The 14,921-nt window shown below is 35.7% G+C and overlaps 2 protein-coding genes across 2 annotated transcripts; one reads left to right on the top strand and one right to left on the bottom strand.

Annotated features, from left to right (window-relative positions):
• The first annotated feature begins 1,672 nt into the window (after positions 1-1,672).
• LOC133205385 (glyoxylate reductase/hydroxypyruvate reductase-like) lies at positions 1,673-3,863 on the top strand. The gene is made up of 3 exons (XM_061341188.1): positions 1,673-1,902; positions 1,993-2,163; positions 3,144-3,863. Exons 1-3 carry the CDS (start codon positions 1,704-1,706, stop codon positions 3,713-3,715), a joined length of 942 nt encoding a protein of 313 aa, XP_061197172.1. The 5' UTR covers positions 1,673-1,703; the 3' UTR covers positions 3,716-3,863.
• Positions 3,864-4,280: 417 nt separating this feature from the next.
• LOC133205384 (myogenesis-regulating glycosidase-like) lies at positions 4,281-10,429 on the bottom strand. The gene is made up of 2 exons (XM_061341187.1): positions 10,378-10,429; positions 4,281-6,490 (listed from the first exon to the last, which is right to left on the bottom strand). Exon 2 carries the CDS (start codon positions 6,481-6,483, stop codon positions 4,477-4,479), a length of 2,007 nt encoding a protein of 668 aa, XP_061197171.1. The 5' UTR covers positions 6,484-6,490; positions 10,378-10,429; the 3' UTR covers positions 4,281-4,476.
• Between the last annotated feature and the right edge of the window lie 4,492 nt (positions 10,430-14,921).

The raw sequence follows: 14,921 nt of genomic DNA, 5'->3' as shown, positions 1-14,921 counted from the left end.
TTGTGATAACAATACACGTTAAGTGTCAAATTGTCACAATTTATAGAAAAACTCTTCTTGTGGACTATTTTTTAAACGCATTTATTTGACGTAATAAGGCAAACACTCACTTTTTTGTTTTATAAAGGAAATATTTCTTTCCTTATTTTAAATTTGAAAGATGTTAATCGGTTTTACGGATCTACTTTTCCGTATACCCTAGTTGAACCATAGATACAAGGTCAAGGATGGAAATTTATATAAAGCACTAAAAATGACCAACGACACGAACAATAGAAACTGTTTCTTTGTTCGTGTCGTTGGTCATTTTTAGTGCTTTATATATATATATATATATATATATATATATATATATATATATATATATATATATATATATATATATATATATATATATATATATCCAGGGGGGGGGGGGGGGTCCAACATACACTACATTTTAAATATGAGAGGCTGTTCACGGTAGCTCAGTCGGTAGAGTGCTCGCTTCGTGATCGGGAGGTCGTGAGTTCGAATCTCGGCCGCGACTGACCTAAGTCGATAAAAAATGGGTAGCAACTGTTCCTTCGCCATGCGTTCGGCAATTTGAAGTGAAAGTTGCGGATCCTTCGGATGAGACCTTAAAAACCGAGGCCCTGTGTCACGGCAGGCAATGGCACAATAAAGATCCCTCACCGCTCAATGGCCCTGAGTGCCGAGTAAAGGTAAAAATTTGAAGCCTTTCACCGGTATATGGTGACGTTTCTATATGAGTGAAAAATTCTTGAATGGGACGTAAAACAACATACAATCAATCAATTAAATATGAGACTATCAATTAAATATGAGACTATTGATTCAGAAAGGAAGACAACAATAGTATTTTGAACGTAAAGCTAGCTCTTTCAAAACAGAATTTTAAGTTCACTTTTGATTTACACAAAAATGCGCATTTTAAACAATAAAATGCTTTCTTTGGTTGTTAGTACGGGAATTAATGTCGCAGCTGTTGCAGAAAAAATACATAACCCGCGTAAGCGGGTTATGTAAATTTTTTTCTGCAATAGCTGCGACATTAATTCCCGTACTAACAAACAAAGAAAGTCATTTTATTGTTTATAACTATATCTGTATAAAAAACATTCAAAGTAAAATTAAACATGTTAAATATTGTATTGTAGATGTGTATGTCATTGTATGTATAATTGATGGAACAGCCGTTGCTCAAGAAATCTATACAGGTGGCTTGCTTAGTGTTGTTAACTCATTGATAAACGGCAATGGGTTTCTTAAGAAATAAGGAAATAATATTCAAAGAATGTAAATATAGTGCCATACACATATGACGTTTCTACTGAAATCTGTTGTTTAAAAAAAAATTCTCGAAATTTGGCTTACTGCCACACGTATATCTTGGAAAATCAAAATACATTGACACGGTTTTTGGAAGTAAAGATGTAAACAGGATAATATTTGCTTATTATTGATCGGTATGCACTACTTGTATGCAATTAAAAGATAAAGATATAAATTTCTATGGCATCTCACACGAGAACAGCGAACAAACAAACAAAAAGATCACAAGAAACCACAGAATGTTACTATATGTTATATTTGAACATTATTTTCATACATTTTTGGAACATCGATTTTATTCATGAAATGACAGACAGGAGTTAAGTTCCTTGATAAGTTATTCCGCCTCAGAGCTTTAATGAAAGAGGATGCCTGAACACAGAGTTTACATAACCCGGCAAGTTGGACAGGAGGCACTGTCGATTTTAAAGGGAAAATGTGCAGTTGAATTATGGGATAGTGAAGACCCCATTCCAAAAGAAACACTTTTAAAGGCCGTGAAGGGTGCAGCAGCCTTGTTCTGCACAGTCAGCGACACCATTGACAAAGACGTTCTGGAAGCGGCGGGTAATCAAAGATTTGTTTCCAATAAGCTTAGTAGATTTGTCTTTCTTGAACAGAAACTGCATTTCTTTCAGTTCTATAAATATTTTTCAGGACCCTGTCTGAAGGTGGTAGCCACGATGTCTGCTGGCACAGATAACATAGACGTCTCGGAGTGTTGTCGCCGTGGGATAGAGGTCTGCAAGACACCGGACATCGCAGCAGACGCAGCCGCAGACATTGCGGTGGCGCTAATATTAATGACATCACGAAAAATTGTCCAAGGTAGGCGAAAATATCATGTCATATACAATGGCACAAGGTTAAACTGTACATATTCAGTTGTCAGGGATTCATACCAAACACTCGCAAAGTATTCCATATGTTCATTTCTATAATGACGAGGGTACTCCGATTTATCAGGTTCAGTCACATGACTCACTTCACTGCAGAAAATTAACTTATAACAGCCATAAATTAAAATCTTACACTGTGTTTTAAAATGTGCTGAAAAAGGTAATACTTAAGAACTAATTCCCGCGTCGGAGGAATTATTGTGATGACGTTTTTGGTTTATTAGAGAATAATGACCGCGGCATCTCTCTGATCTTTGTGATAACCGTATAGTAGAATTAAGCTCATACCACGATAAACGTCTTCTACCATCGTACAGTATATTAAGGAAAGTAATAGTTCTATGTAGAATACTGAAAATAATTTGAAAATTGGCGTCATAATACAAAAAATCTGTGAGATAGAAAACAATCTTTTCTTCGATTTATTCATACAAAATGTAGCAAACTGCACTGAAGTTTTAGTGAAATGTCGTCAAAGACTAGAACATCATACAATCTTTCCATGTCTCAATAGAAGCGCCGTTTACATGTAGTTTATGACCATTATGCTTTTTGAAAGAAAGAGAAAGGACTACTGGTATATTATAATATGATTTCGATATAAGACACGTGTCCTACCTAATAAGCGCAGGCCACTGTAGTTAAGTTGCAAAATTATTTTTTCAGATTCCAAAGAAAGATTTTTGAACTGATTTATTTAATCAGATAAGTTTTATATATACAGCTAAAGTTCTTTCACTCAACTAAACTTTAACAAACATAGAGATAAAAAAAAAAATAAAAGGTGAAACTTCTAATCATTATTATGAAATCGCACACTATAGTATTTCCCTAGTCTGCAAATGTAGTATTACAATTTGTACTTTGATTATTTATAAATATCTACATGTGTATGTGAATGTATTTTAGGTATTGACGCCATCCGTCAAAATGACTTCCATTGCTGGAAACCATTCTGGTTGTGTGGTATGGGTCTTATTAATAAAACCATAGGAATCCTTGGGTTTGGACGGGTCGGGTTCGGAATAGCACGAAGAATGAAACCTTTCGGAGTGAAACGTATAATCTATCACGACGTGGAAGAAGTTGAATATGCCGAGAACTGTGCTGACTATGTGTCTCTGGATACATTGTTCAGCTCCGCAGACATACTTTGTATCTGTTGTGGCGTCACCGCGGTAACTAAAGGAATGGTTGATACTAAATTAATCCAAAGAATGAAAAAGACTTCCATTCTTATTAATACATCTAGAGGTGTCATTATAAACCATGACGATCTGGCAGACGCACTAAAAGATGGAACTATTGCCGCCGCCGGATTAGATGTCACTGACCCGGAACCACTTCCTGTAGGTCACCCTCTTCTGTCACAACCCAATTGTGTGATTCTACCTCATATGGGTACAAACACCACCGAAACAAGAATTGCTATGAGTACCAACACGGCCAAAAACATTCTGGCAGTTCTAAGTGCTCTTTAAAATGACTTTTAATGCATGGATTTCATTGTAATGCATGTTGCATGTAGCGTTTTTGTTTGATTTTAGAAGCTTGAGAATTATATATTGATTATACGAGTACATTAAATAAATTTTAAGTCAACTTGGTCACACAAATGACTTACTGCGATTCCTTTTGTTCAATCGTCACCTATTTCTACAGTTTTCGACTTCACCAGAACCAACGAACCAATTTCAAGCACTAAGCATTCTTGGGAATCTTTTCAAATGGAGGACCTTGTCATTTTCCACAGAAATTAATCGAGAAGGACAATGGAATTAATGTCAGGTTGATTAAACTCTGAATTGACAATTTAATAGCATTTAAGTCACAAACAACAAAAATTGCGTGGTACTTTCCTTTTCAAGTGAAGATTACAAGTTTGTTTAAAACAGGACCCTTTGGGACCAATAAGTGGCAACAGAAAGGGTCAAAACTTTTACATAAAATGTAAAGGAACAATTATCAAGAACTACTAGACTACCGACTTCAGACTTTCAAACTTGTCTACAATCTCTCTCGTGTAGATTCAAATCTGTGGCAAGGATTCGGGTATCATAGAATTCCGAAGTTTAACATGAAAAATTGAAAATGCATGCATGCGCTTTTGCAGATTTATATTTTTTCTTATATTCTTCAAGATATTTTTTTTTTTCGAGGTTTAAAAAACCCAATTTACGCGTTTTAAATTTCTCAAGAATAAAATTTTATTTACAGTAATATTTCTCTTAATTTGTCGTCTTTACGTATCCCGTATAAAGTAAGGAAGCTCATGAAGTTCAGCCCTATAATTTCTATGCCAGCCTCCTTGTTTGACGCCCCCTCTAAGAACATCATTCCACTGTCCCCCCGGCAAGTACACGTCACGTGACCTTGCCCCCTTGTCCAGAACTGGTGCCACAAGAATGTCGTTTCCCAGGAGGAATTCCGAATCTATTGTCAGCGCCACCTCGTCTGTTGGTGCTATCCACCATAAGGGTCTTATGATGGGTGCACCAGTGCTCGTGGCTTCCCTTGCAAGTTTTAGGAAAGTGTCTGTGTAGTCATCGTGAAGCTGAATAAATTTACGAGTAAGGTTTATTACTTCCTCGTCGTATTGCCATGGTACTATGGAAAACTGAAGCGAAGGTAGAAAAACATTAGCTTGCATCCAACGGATGTAGAGTTCTCTCTCTGGGTGAGTATAATATGCATTCCCTCCTATCATATCCGGAAGTATAAATGGATATCCCAGAATGCCAAAGGTCAGTGCCGTAGGGATCAATGTTTTCAGTCCATTGGTGTAATCCCAGTTGCTGTCTTTATCGAGCATTCTTACAAATATGGGTAAATCCTGAGTTTTATAGCCGACACGCACTTCTTGGTGACGAACTGTTTCATCAGATTTATACGCAAGCTTTGCCCATTGTTTGCTGTAGTCGTTTGGAATATCAAAATTTGAAGAATAAACCAGTGGAAGCCAATTCACCTCACCAGCGTCAAATTTGAAGGAGCTTATGTTGTACGTGTTTTGGAGAAACTTGGTTTTATTTAGATACCATTCCACCGCTTCTGGATTCGTTGCATCGATTATTCCAGCAAGTTTACCGTCCCACCAAGAAACCAGTCCAGGTCGTGGGGATTCAAACTGTCGAATCAAGAAGTACCTTGATGCTGCTTCAAAGAACGCGCTCGAATCGAGATTAAAGAAAGGATGAAGCCAAACTGTGACGCGAAATCCCATGTCATTTAACTGGTTGATCATTGCTTTTGCATTCGGAAACTTTGCAACATTGAAGTCGATGTCTCCATATTTTGGTGTCCAGTCATCGTCAATTTCTAGCTGAGAGTGAGTGAAATTGTTTTTTATTATATTGTTTGCAAAGTCTATGATTAAAGACTGGTTAATGTCTTTGTGATATTGCGCCCATGTCGACCATATTGGCTTTTGGAACATAGTGCTATCAGGAATATCCGTTGGTCGAAGTTTTATGAAGGTTCTTGACATGAAATCATGAATTAATTTAACATCTGTCGACACACAGATATGGTAATTAAGTGAGGGAAGGAGCTTTTTATAGTTTTGGTAAGGGTGTTTTTCGTACTTAGCTTGTAAACATACTTTCCTGTCATTTGAGGCGTTGATGCTGATAAATAATGGCACATCTTCCTCTATATAAATACCAACCCCTTTAGAGGTAATGAAATACCTCTCCTGCACGCCCCCGAGTTTCTTTTGATATGAATCGTTAACAATAAAAGCCGATATATTTCTCGACATTTTTTCAAGAGGCCACGGTTGATAATAATCTTCAAACCCTCCGTACCAGTGTGCGTCTCCTATGTCCCAACAGTCTGACAAAACTGACTCCATACCCACCGTTACCTTCCAGTGAAACTGATAGCAAGGTACACCGCCCTCTTTCTTGTAAGATACCTCCAACTTCCTGTCACGTGGCCACTCCACAGTACTCTTCCAAACATTTGTGTTTGACCATTGTGTAACGTTAACACGCAACTTATCGTTCCACAACTGCCCCGATAGTACAGTTAGAGTTTTTCGTTTAATAACAATTTTCATATTGTTTTGAATTGCAGCTTCTCCAAGATGCATATCTTCGACAGACTTCTGTGGACTTGCATGCGAAGGCGTGTTGTTTTCGTTCGAGCGCTTAGTGAAATGCCACGTCACAACAGCGACGACAATACACACAACAAGAAAGATAAAGATGAGCACTCCAAGTTTATGTCTTCCTCCTGTCTGGCTCATTTTGAACCTATAAAAGAAACACAAAAGTAAAGGTAACCCCGTTCATTGGTAAAAATGTCTGAAATATGTAGGGGGATAGCCGACCTGGATATTCGCAATACTCCTTGCATAAATAGCTTAGCGACAGCCTTATCCGATTTAACACGGGTTCCCAGATTGGTTACCACCTCATGCAAACCTACTACTATATTCCTTGAATAAAGAGTACGCGTATACAGTAAACAGGATCATTTTCGACAAGTGTTATTTTCGCCCTATCACACTTTTTTTTCTCCAGACATTGTTGATACAAAGGTCAATCGACAAGATTTGTCCTCCCAGGTCCTCCATGAAAATTAAATGTAAATCACTTCAAACACACTTGTACCGGTTCACTAAATTCTTATCTACTACATCATCATTGCAGAGAAAGAATCGTTTGAGTTTTTGGAGATTTATGAAGTTTTGAAAATGAAGTTGTGAACAGTTGATACTCTGTTGTTTTATCACGGGAAAGAACGTAAATACTACAACAGAAAAGAAACTACATCAAAATTTTAAATCTGTGCTAAACTTGAAAAATCAGTTAAAGGAACATTCAAAGAAGTATAAAATTTAAAGGGAGACCAGCAACAGGAATAAAGAACTGTTTCCAGGTGGTTAATAACCACCTGGAAACAGTTCTAACTTAAAAAGATTTAAAGATGGAAGAGAATGTGTTAATGATAATGTACTATCTGGGAGACCAAAAAGGTTAGTAATGCAAAAACTTGCTGAAAATCAGATTTGGTAGAGTGACAGGGAAGGTACACTGCATGGCCGTAGGAACCGGGGGGGGGGGGCTTGCCCCCCCCCCCCCCCAATAATTTTGCCGATATATAGAGTACTATAGAAAAAATAGAAAAAATAGATATACTATATGCTTGTGCCCCCTCAATGAAAATGCCTGATGTCTTTTTTTTTTTTTTTTTTTTGGTCAAGGAATTTTTGGTAGTTGATAGTGCCCCCTCAACTGAAAATGTATGGCTGTGCCCCCCCCCCCCCCAACTGAAATTGCTTCCTACTGGCCTGCACTGTTAGGGACTTAGCTCGTACAGTAGGAATGTCAATGGGAGCAGTTCATAAAATTCTAACAAGAGACTTAGAATACAGGAAAATCTCTACAGGATAGATATCTCATTTACTGAGTGAGGAACGGGAAGTTAATCGTGTTTCCTGTCCGAAGAAAATAATTAAACTATTCAGAAAGAGGGAAAATCGACTTGTTTAAGACATAATAACAGGATATTAATAGCATGCATTATTTTCAGCCGCAAAGAAAGTTTGATAAAAAAAAAGTATGGATGACAAAACATGGAAAGCGTCCAGTTATTGCCTAACGTTGTCAGAGTACAAAAAGATTCACTATGCTATTTTCTTTGATAGGGAGGGTCTTTGTTGCAATTTCAAAGAGAGTAACTGGAAAGATGTACAAATGTGAAATTTTGCAGAAACTTTAACAGAAATACAGAAAAAGACGTCCAAAATCTGGTATCAATTAAGGAACTATTATTGTAGCATGATACTAGTAATGCCCCAACCCACAAGTCGAAATCAAAGATTTTCTCAGTAAGGAGGGGTTATTGTCACCCCTCACCCTGCATACTCCCCAGATCTTTTTTCCTGCGACTTTTTTTTCTGTTTCTTGAACTTAAAAGACATTTAGCTGAAAGACGACATATCTTTAGATCATCACTATGTGAAGTGTATATATATGCCTGAAGAGGAAAACGGAAAAGCGTTTTAGGAGTATAGATTTTTTCATGTAAAAAGTGCCTTTACTTTTTTTATTGCACTGAGGACAAAACATCTTGAATGACCCTCGTAACTCTGTTTAATACGCCCCAGTTTTAATTCGCCCACTGACGACGAAGCCGGTGAAAGGGGCAAAACTATAAGGGAGCAAAAATTTCTCTGTTTATACATTATCTTCCCCAAACGAAGTTTGTGAACAATGTTTTGACTTCGTTTCTTATTCCTCCGGTATTTTTTTTTTTTATCTGCGAGTGACCTCAGACACTACTTATCCGATTGAGATGAAACCTTTTCAGGATTAAAAGCATGTTTTGTAGATGCGTGAAACAAAGGTCATTTTGCGAGCAGTTGCATGCACGTGCGTGCGCGTTCGATGAGTTAAATGACATATATAATTGAAATAGCTTGAAATGTCAGATTTTTATGAAATACTTTGAAACTCAGTGCATAAACAAACACAAGTAGTCTAGGCAAGATGACATTTGAATTAGCACACGCATGCACTTGTTCTTCGTTTTGATTGGCTGGGACCAAAATCTCAATAACTTCCTTGTATTTGTTTTTGTTGTTTTTTTTAAACAAAATACTATGAAATTTTAAATGTAGGTTCATATTCTAAAATACTACAATATGACATATACAAAGTTCTTTGAAAACATGCGCATGCATGTGTGCTGCCATTTTATTGCCTGTAGATGTAAATGATCATGCATAACAACAAAATAGGACGGAATTTAGAATATAGACAAGTATAATGTTTTCCTACATAATGATACTATCAAAACTGAATGCAAGGACATGCATGCACGTGTGCTGAATTCTGATTGGCTCATTCTTTAATGACCGAATCAATCAAATGTTTTGAAATTTAACAGAAAGTTCTGTATATTATGAGATCCTTTAAGATGGTATATGTAAGATAAAATTCAAATTTATAGGCAAAGTATATGCTACCCTGCATTATATGTATCATCAGACAAGCACATGCATGAATATGAGCTGAATTCTGACTGGGTAATAATACATGTATTTCGACTTCTGTAACATTTTAAATTTTCAACGAAATTCTTTGAATATATTAAAGGTAGCTTTATATTATGAAATACTTTTAAATGATAGATGTACATGTATATGACATTTCTTGAAAACATGCGCATTCATGTAGGAACAGAAATCTAATTGCTAATACAACTGTTCTCATATGGCTACATCTGCGTTGTGATTCGAAAAATGTACTTTGGTAAATAAGTGTAATTTTTTTCATGCGAAATTATAGTCTGGTTCCCGCCCCGCCACTCCGTTTTTCACTTCGTTTTGACGAAGTGCAAAACGGAGTGGCGGGGGCGGGAACCAGACTAGCGAAATAATTGCCTAATTTATTGAAGATTGCAGGGAATGGGGCCTTACAAGGGAGTAGAGAAGCCGTTTGGGGAACATCTGTAACGGTATCCGTTACAATTAGTATTTTTATCAAACTGAGAAGTCATTTAAACAAGCTAGCAGTCAGAGGCTATTATGGGGTGGGGAGGGGTTCTTAACAAACGTCTCTAGACCTTATTTCGATTTTTACATTGTACCAAGTTGTGAGTAACAGGTCATTTCGTCGAGGTCAAAAAGCATCTCGTGAAGAATATAAAAAGTATACACTGTTTATATCTGGGGCACGGGTACATCAAGTACTATAGTGGTATACGAATGTAGGTCTCGTTACAAGGAATCTATTGCTTTGGATTGAGAGAAATGGAGGTTTGCATCTTTATTTTCTTATTCCTGGATATTACTGCAGTATTGATTTATTTTTTGTTTGATTTCATCGTGTATATGCATGTACGTCTTTATCAAAGCGTCATGTTTTTACAGTGTTGACTTTTTTGTTAAACTAAATGTACCCTTTTTGCTTTATCGAAACAAGATAGAACACTACAAATAATTTATCAATCATGCTAGTTCAGGTGAAAACTCTCTCTCTCTCTCTCTTTCTCTCTCTCTCTCTCTATATATATATGAATAAAGAAGTCAATTAGTATAATGTCATAAACTATATGCATGAAATCTTAAGATCCTAATGAACTATAATGCTTTCAGACCTTCAGATTATTAGAGCAAACATTCCACACTCACCTCTTTCGAAACACAATTCTGAAATAGTTCCAGGTAAATGAAATCAAAAATTCTTCCACCTATGTAAATGAAAAGTGGATGAACACTGATTTATCGCATTTCAATGATAAAAACTTAAATTTATATTGTATGGTGCACTGATATGGCCATTCGTTCTCTCCTGTCAAGAAACGAAAGCAAGAAAGAAGGGCGACAACTAGGGAGCGAGGGGTGAGGATAACAAAATGGGGGAGATTGAACATGAGGATTGAGGGTGAGACAGCGAAGGTGACAATGAGAGGAACTAAAGACAAACAAGTGAGAGCGCAATGGCGATGAAGCGAGGGAGAGTGAATGCAAGGGGTAACAAATCAATGTGACGTTATCATCAACCTTGCTTTGAGGTTCCCACTCCGTCGCGTTTTTCTTCGTGTGCTTTGTTGCCATAATGTGCTTGCTAAAAACAGAAAAGAAGGTGACCCTCTCTGTACACCGTAGTTTTGCCCCCTGTTTCAGAGGAATGTTTGTATTACGCCAAAGTTGACATGACAGTTTTCTCAAGTGGGAGCCCCGTACTTTGCATAAAATTACATCAAGCATGATTTTTTTCTATTAAATTTATCATATCAAACACAATCAGTGTAAATAAGTTGCCAACCATTTTAAACAGAAATGAGAATATTCTCTATGTGCTAAATATATCACTCTATCATTTATAAAAAGCTATTTCTTGAATTTCAAAGGCAAAATTTCTTCATTTTAACCGTGCCTAGAATTCTGAACCATGTCTTGAGACGAAGTAGGCAATATATTCTCTAACTAGTATATGTCTTGCAGTTCAGTGGGCTACAGGTCTACGAAAGGGGATGGATGAAAAAGAGTGGAGGAAGGGGATAGAGACACAGACGATGGCGGGGGGGGGGTCATGGAGGAGGAGGAGGGGAAATAGAGAGGATGTCATGATCAGGGAAAAGGGAGACAGAAAATAAGAATATCCTATGTACAGTAGTTGTCTATATAGGATATTCCTATTTTCTGTCTCCCTCTTTCCCGATCACCTCCATGATCTCTCCGCCATCTTCTGCTACAAAAGGGGATGGATGAAAGGGAATGGAAGAAGGGGTAGAGACACTACCCCTTCCTCCATTCTCTTTCATCCATCCCCTTTTGTTCTGCATTTTGAAATGGTCCATTACTGCTTGTATTTCAATAGAGAAAAATACTGAAACACAAATGTTTTTAGTAGCCAAGTCATCTCAATGTGTGACTATTCTGAAAATTACAAAATTTTCAGCATCAGTTCTATTAAAATGCAATTTGGTGACCCCGTCAACATTAATTACATACGATGTGCAGTTTGACGACGTTCAACACTTATTACATAAGATGTGCAATTTGGCGACCCCGTTCAACACGTACAATTATACATGTATAAGATGTGCAGTTTAATTGGTGATCCCGTTCATCTTACAAATAACATCTTTACTTTCCAACATGTTCATGTAAAAAAAAGATCAACCAAAAAACAAAACAAAACAAAAACAAAAACAAACAAACAAACAAAACAAAACAAAAAACAACCAAAAAAAAAAAAAAAAAACAACTTGGGTAGATAATTAACGTATTAACCATATATGTAATTCATTCGCAAAACTGGGAATCATGTTACTTAAAAAATCAGCTGGTTTACGATTGTAGAAAACAAATTAAGGTCAGACGACACCTTCCTCAATAATATATAATTTTTCCCAAGAATTTGTCATTGAAGTATTGGTACTTTAGCAAGTTTCCTCACAAAAAATTGAGGTACCTTACCAGGCATTTGTGCAAGATACCAAAGGGTGGTGTTTCCTATATAATTCTATTTGAAATCACTTGAATTGTCATTTTTGCTGTATTTATTTTTCAAGACATTTTGAAAACAGTTTAGATATCACAAGATAATGTTAATTATGAATATTTTTTTAATATATATTACGAAGGGAAACAAAACAGATATTTGAGGAACGTGTCGTCAGACATTCATGGTAAAAAGTGTAACGGAAAATGCAACTTAACTTGCTACTTTGAAATGTCAGATGAGTATATTTTCTGATTATGGATTGAAATAATGTTTTTTCGGTAAGAAACTATAATATTTGAATGAACTTCATTATACTATGGTGTTACGTGAAAGTGCTTTTAAAAATCGGTAAAAAGGACAGAGTACTACTGCATGTACCATTGTTGAATTAGTTTCCTTTGAAGAAAACATAACTGTCCACATATATCTAAATGGGCAGTGCTTTTCATGTTTGTTTATATTTACATTTCCAAATATTTTTGCTTAAGATTCTTTGCAAATTAGAAAAAGTTCATGTTCTCATGAACTACCGTGGGATGAGTAAGAATATTTCCATTGTGATGTGATTGAAGTAAAAAAATAGTGCAATGTTTCAACGCACTTTGAAAAATTACGCACTTTGAAAAAAATTTTCAAAGTGCGTTAATTTTGGGACCACGTTAACGCACTTTGAAAAAAAATATTTCTTTTCAAAGTGCGTTAATATCGACCATATTAACGCATTTTGAAAAAAACATGTGCACGGCTTGGTCAATATTCTTGCAAATTTTAGGTATGATAAATAATTATTTGAACCTGGATGGATAACTTTTCGGTGATGACGTCAAGATCTGAAATATAGACGTTTTAAAGATTTTTAGGAGTTGTCTTGTTTTCAAAGTTCTCGTAACTGTTATAAAAGGGAAATGGGTCTTAGAAATAACGTAGGAATGATTGTTTAATAGCACAGTTTCGTTTCTTTCTTTTTTTTTCTTTTCTTTTTAAAATTTTATCCAATTTCTAATAAGTTAGGTAGATGTAGGTGTCGATTAGTGACTTAAAGCATCGCATTTTTCTTAGGGAAAAGGGAGCAATTATGATTTTTCCAAACCATGAAAATTCTCTCTCTCTCATCTATCTTTTACCATATTCATCTGTTTATCTATTTTGAACATATATGAAACAATGGTTGACTCATTTATTTGATAGTAAGTAAATAAACCTTAGCCACATTACTCACTCGACTGAAATTTTTACCTCGTTTCTCAAAAATGTTATGCAGTCAGATTACTTCTTAATCTGTATTTGATATCATAAAAACGCTAGACATGTCAAATAGCATGTTTTAATTACCATGTAAATGCATTTTTTCTGAGGAATCATTGTGGATACATTTTGAAAAAAGGTTATGCGTCTCTCTTCTTTAATATAATACAGTGCATAATTTTTTTTTTTTTCAGGAAAGCTTATCTCAATTTTTTCATTTATTTTACGTTAACTCAAATTTAATGAGAGAAATAATATCAATGTCATACCAGTTATGTAAATACATATTTGTGTAGGAAAGATAGAGAGTTGGACTGAGGGACTTTCTACCTGTTTTCTCCTCGTTCTCGATGAGGGTAGATCAATTCGTCAGTTTTCGGAAGAAATGTAACAAATTAATGCTGTCTATTATTAAAATATAAGTCCAGAATTTTTGTTCTATATGTATTTTTTCAAAGTGCGTTAAGTGTCTCCAGGGTAAAAAATGTTGATGTACACTCTTAACGCACTTTGAAAAAAAAATTCAAAGTGCGTTGATTGTGTCCAAAATTTAACGCACTTTAAAATTTTTTTTCAAAGTTCGTTGATTTTGTCCCAATTTTAACGCACTTTGAAAATTTTTTTCAAAGTGCGTAATTTTTTCGAAGTGTGTTGCCACAGTGCAAACTTTTTTTTCAAAATTGATCGTTGAATGACAAAAATATGTGGCAAGTCATCAGAAAAAAAATGTAAATATAAGATACGAATTTAATTTTTGAGAATTCATGAGGTACATGAACTACAACGCTTCACGCCTGCATATTTATCATGAAGCGCTAACGCGCTTCATGAAATATGCCGGCGTGAAGCGTCATAATTCATATCCTCATGAATTCTCAAAAAATAAATTTATCTCTTAAATATATTGCATAAAATACATTTCCAAAAATCCAATACATACAAAGGAAAACAAAATTTCATCTTACTTACTTACTTGCCTAAAAGTATGTTTTCTTTTCCTTTCAAACTTTAAAAAAAGTAATTTTGTCTTCTGTTTAGCACTTTGCGATTGCATATGAGGGTTTGTGGCGGTACAGTGTCGTTCTGTTCATATTGTCTTCGGCGATGATATGTACCTACCCTCACTGCACATATTGTCGTCCATCGTATATACTGAGCATTGTCACCGGCTGAAGATCTAGAGTTACACATGAACATATTGTCGCTGAAAGATCTTCTTCTATATACACTGTATTATGTTTCAGCTTTTCTGACACAGTGGTTCTTGAGAAGAAGATTTTTTTAAAAGATGTCACTAAATTTTCACTAATTCTTAATTATCTTCCCTTGAAAGAGGGCGCGGCCCTTCATTTCAATAAACTTGAATCCCTTCATCCATGGATGCTTTGTGGCAAGTTTAGTTGAAATTGGCCCAGTAGTTCTTGAGAAAAAAAGCTGAAAATGTGAAAAGTTTACCGACGGATGGACAGACGTACGA

This window comes from Saccostrea echinata, unplaced genomic scaffold, assembly GCF_033153115.1.
Source record: "Saccostrea echinata isolate AGI-Se365-2 ecotype Australia unplaced genomic scaffold, CSIRO_AGI_Sech_v1 ptg000054l, whole genome shotgun sequence".
Lineage (NCBI taxonomy): Eukaryota > Metazoa > Mollusca > Bivalvia > Ostreida > Ostreidae > Saccostrea > Saccostrea echinata.
Note: the sequence above shows the minus strand (reverse complement) of the source record. Positions and strands in the feature narration are given on the sequence as shown.

Coding starts and splice junctions, on each gene's coding strand:
- LOC133205384 (XM_061341187.1), bottom strand. CDS start 6,483: ATGAGCCAGACAGGAGGAAGACATAAACTTGGAGTGCTCATCTTTATC.
- LOC133205385 (XM_061341188.1), top strand. CDS start 1,704: ATGCCTGAACACAGAGTTTACATAACCCGGCAAGTTGGACAGGAGGCA. Junction 1,903..1,992: donor AGACGTTCTGGAAGCGGCGG/GTAATCAAAGAT, acceptor AATATTTTTCAG/GACCCTGTCTGAAGGTGGTA. Junction 2,164..3,143: donor ATCACGAAAAATTGTCCAAG/GTAGGCGAAAAT, acceptor AATGTATTTTAG/GTATTGACGCCATCCGTCAA.